The sequence below is a fragment of the Hylobates moloch genome, unplaced genomic scaffold (genome assembly GCF_009828535.3).
Source record: "Hylobates moloch isolate HMO894 unplaced genomic scaffold, HMol_V3 SCAFFOLD_10, whole genome shotgun sequence".
Classification (NCBI taxonomy): Eukaryota; Metazoa; Chordata; class Mammalia; order Primates; family Hylobatidae; genus Hylobates; species Hylobates moloch.
Window position 1 is genome coordinate 108,982,157 of NW_026652285.1, and position 2,565 is coordinate 108,984,721.

Below are 2,565 nucleotides of genomic sequence, written 5' to 3' on the forward strand. Positions count from 1 at the left end.
ACACCTGAGTTACTGCAGCAGGTGTCCTTGGGGGTTCAGGCGCGCCTTCCTCACAAACAGGGAGTGATAAAAACATTGTACTGTGAATACTGGGGTTTAAAACATGTCCTGTTAACATTAGCCTGCTGCTGGTTTCGCTAAAGATGAGAAAGTTTAAAGAAACTGTGGTGTGGAGGTAGGTTTTTGAACTGAAGCAAATGGTGTTCATTTATTTTTTGCGTTAAGTTTCACAGTGGGGTTTTTTTGTTTGTTTGTTTGTTTTTTGCCTTTTTTCCCACTAGCTCTGGGCCTCAGAACTGTGCTGCCTGTGTTCACGAGGGCATATATGAAGAAGGCATTTCTATTTTAGAAAGCAGTTCGGTAAGTAAAATGTCTTGAAGCTAAAAATGTTGAACAGAAAATGTCTTAATTTCCTTTAACAACATGGGTGGGGCTGGGCACAGTGGCTCACACCTGTAATCCCAGCACTTTGGGAGGCCCAGGCCGGGGGATTGCTTGAGTCCAGGAGTTTGAGACCAGCCTGGGCAACATAGTGAGACCCTGTCTCTACAAAAAGCAAAAAACTTAGCAGGGGCCAGGCTCAGTGTCTCACACCTGTAATCCCAGCACTTTGCCCGGCCAAAGTGGGTGGATCACCTGAGGTCAGGAGTTTGAGACCAGCCTGGCCCACATGGTGAAACCCCATCTCTACCAGAAATACAAAAAATTAGCCGGGTGTCTCAGCCACTTGGGAGGCTGAAGTGGGAGGATTGCTTGAGCCTGGGAGGCGGAGGTTGCAGTGAGCCAAGATCATGCCACTGCACTCCAACCTGGGTTACAAAGTGAGACCCCCTCCTTTGAAAAAAAAAAAAAAGGGCAGCCAGAAGTTGTCCCTTAGCAGACTCCAGCAGTTTGGGGTCTGGAAACTTTGGCATCAAGGTGAGTCCAAAAATAAAAAGGAATCAGAGAGTCATCCTCTGCTCCTGGAGTGGCCTGGAAAGGCGACGTGATGCAGTGCTGGTTGGTTTGGACGCGTGGTCTGTGTTCCTCGGTTGCAGCAGGGAGGCTGGGAGGAGGTTTAACCCAAGGGATGTTCCTCTCCCCAGGCCTTCCCAGATAATGCTGCCCGCAGGGAGGTGGAGAGCCTGCCGGCCGTCTGTCCCAGTGATGGGTGCACCTGGAAGGGGACCCTGAAAGAATACGAGGTAAAGATGCCTGCGTGTGGCATGGTGACAGAAGCCCACGCTCCCCAAGCAGTTATGACCTTGTCCTGCATGTTCCTCTCACTGGGGCTGAAGCCTGTCTGGTGTCTGTGGAGGAAGAGACGGAGCTGCTCGTTAGAGTATGTCCATTTAGAAACACAAGTAGTGCAGAGCACAGACCTGCACCATGGAGCTTGGGCTGTGTGACCTCGGGTGAGGTACTTACCCTCTCTGTGCCTCAGGTTTCTTGTCTGTCCATGGGGGTGCAGGATCCCACCATCGTGGGGTGGCTGTGAGGGTTGGAGGTGCCTGTGTGAGCCCTGGGAATGCCATGGTTATCTAAGCAGTAGCATTTCCTGGGAATGAAGGGAAGATCACCGCAGGACCTGCAGCTTTCAAGTTTGGTGGGGGGTTTTGTTGTGTCTCTTGTATCCACAAAGGATTTCTTATTTTGAATTGTGTTGACACTGGAAATTGCAGAAATAATGGACACCCTTGTCCTGTGGTCACAGCAACATACACAGTGGCCCGCACTTCACTTGGCCGTGGTTTGTCCCTGTGTGCTGGGCGAGCTGTGTGCTGGGTGAGCTGTGTGCTGGGTGAGGCGGGCTTGCCTTCCTGCACTGGCGCATTGGGGATTTTAGTGTGATTCTCACGTCACCTTTTAGGCATTTGGAAACCACCTGTAGTGTAGAGGCCAGGAGGTGCCGAGAGAGCTAGTCGAGGCCACTACGGCTTGCCAAGTTATGCAGTCTTCTTCTTGTCGTAATGAATGCCCTTTAAGAGGTTTCTCTCTGGGATCCTTGTACAGGATTCCTGGAGTAACACTGTCCACAGAGCCGAAAGGTAGAGGCAGCCCAGTGTCTACGGATGAATGGATAAACACAGGAAGTGTGATCTGTGCACACAGTGGGATATGATTCAGCCTTAAAAAGGAAAGAGATTCGGACACACACTCCCCAGGGATGAACTCTGAGGACAGTGTGCTGAGTGACCTGAGCCAGTTACCAAAGGACAGATCCTCTGTGATTCCACTTAGGGGACACCCTAGAGTCATCAAATCCATAGGCACAGGAAGTAGAATGGAGGGGGCAGGGGTCATTGTTCGGTGAGTACTGAGTCATGGATTGGAATCTCAAAGTGAGGCAGTACCTTGATGCCATCCAGTCCAGCCCCAGGTTGGTGAGGCTGTGAGGGCTGTTTGCTCGGAACCCTGGCTTTCTGCACTCAGGGGAGCTTCCTGCCCAGGCTGGGGCTGGGATCTCCTGCTCAGCCGGACCCTGGGGTGTTGCCGGCTGGGTTGGAATTGGACCTGCATTACTGTGGGTTTCTCCTCTCCCACTCCCCTCCCTGTGAGCCTGGCCACGCCTCCCTTGATCCTCTC

General features: G+C 51.9%; 1 protein-coding gene across 6 annotated transcripts in view; it reads left to right on the forward strand.

Moving 5' to 3' along the window:
* TRAF2 (TNF receptor associated factor 2) overlaps positions 1-2,565 on the forward strand; it is a 58,347-nt gene that overhangs the window by 28,411 nt on the left and 27,371 nt on the right. For all 6 annotated transcript variants that reach the window (XM_058445335.1, XM_032165694.2, XM_032165693.2 and 3 more), the window contains 2 exons: positions 282-360; positions 1,086-1,184. In XM_058445335.1, the coding sequence (XP_058301318.1) occupies positions 282-360; positions 1,086-1,184 (178 nt within the window). The remainder of the gene's footprint in view (positions 1-281; positions 361-1,085; positions 1,185-2,565) is intronic.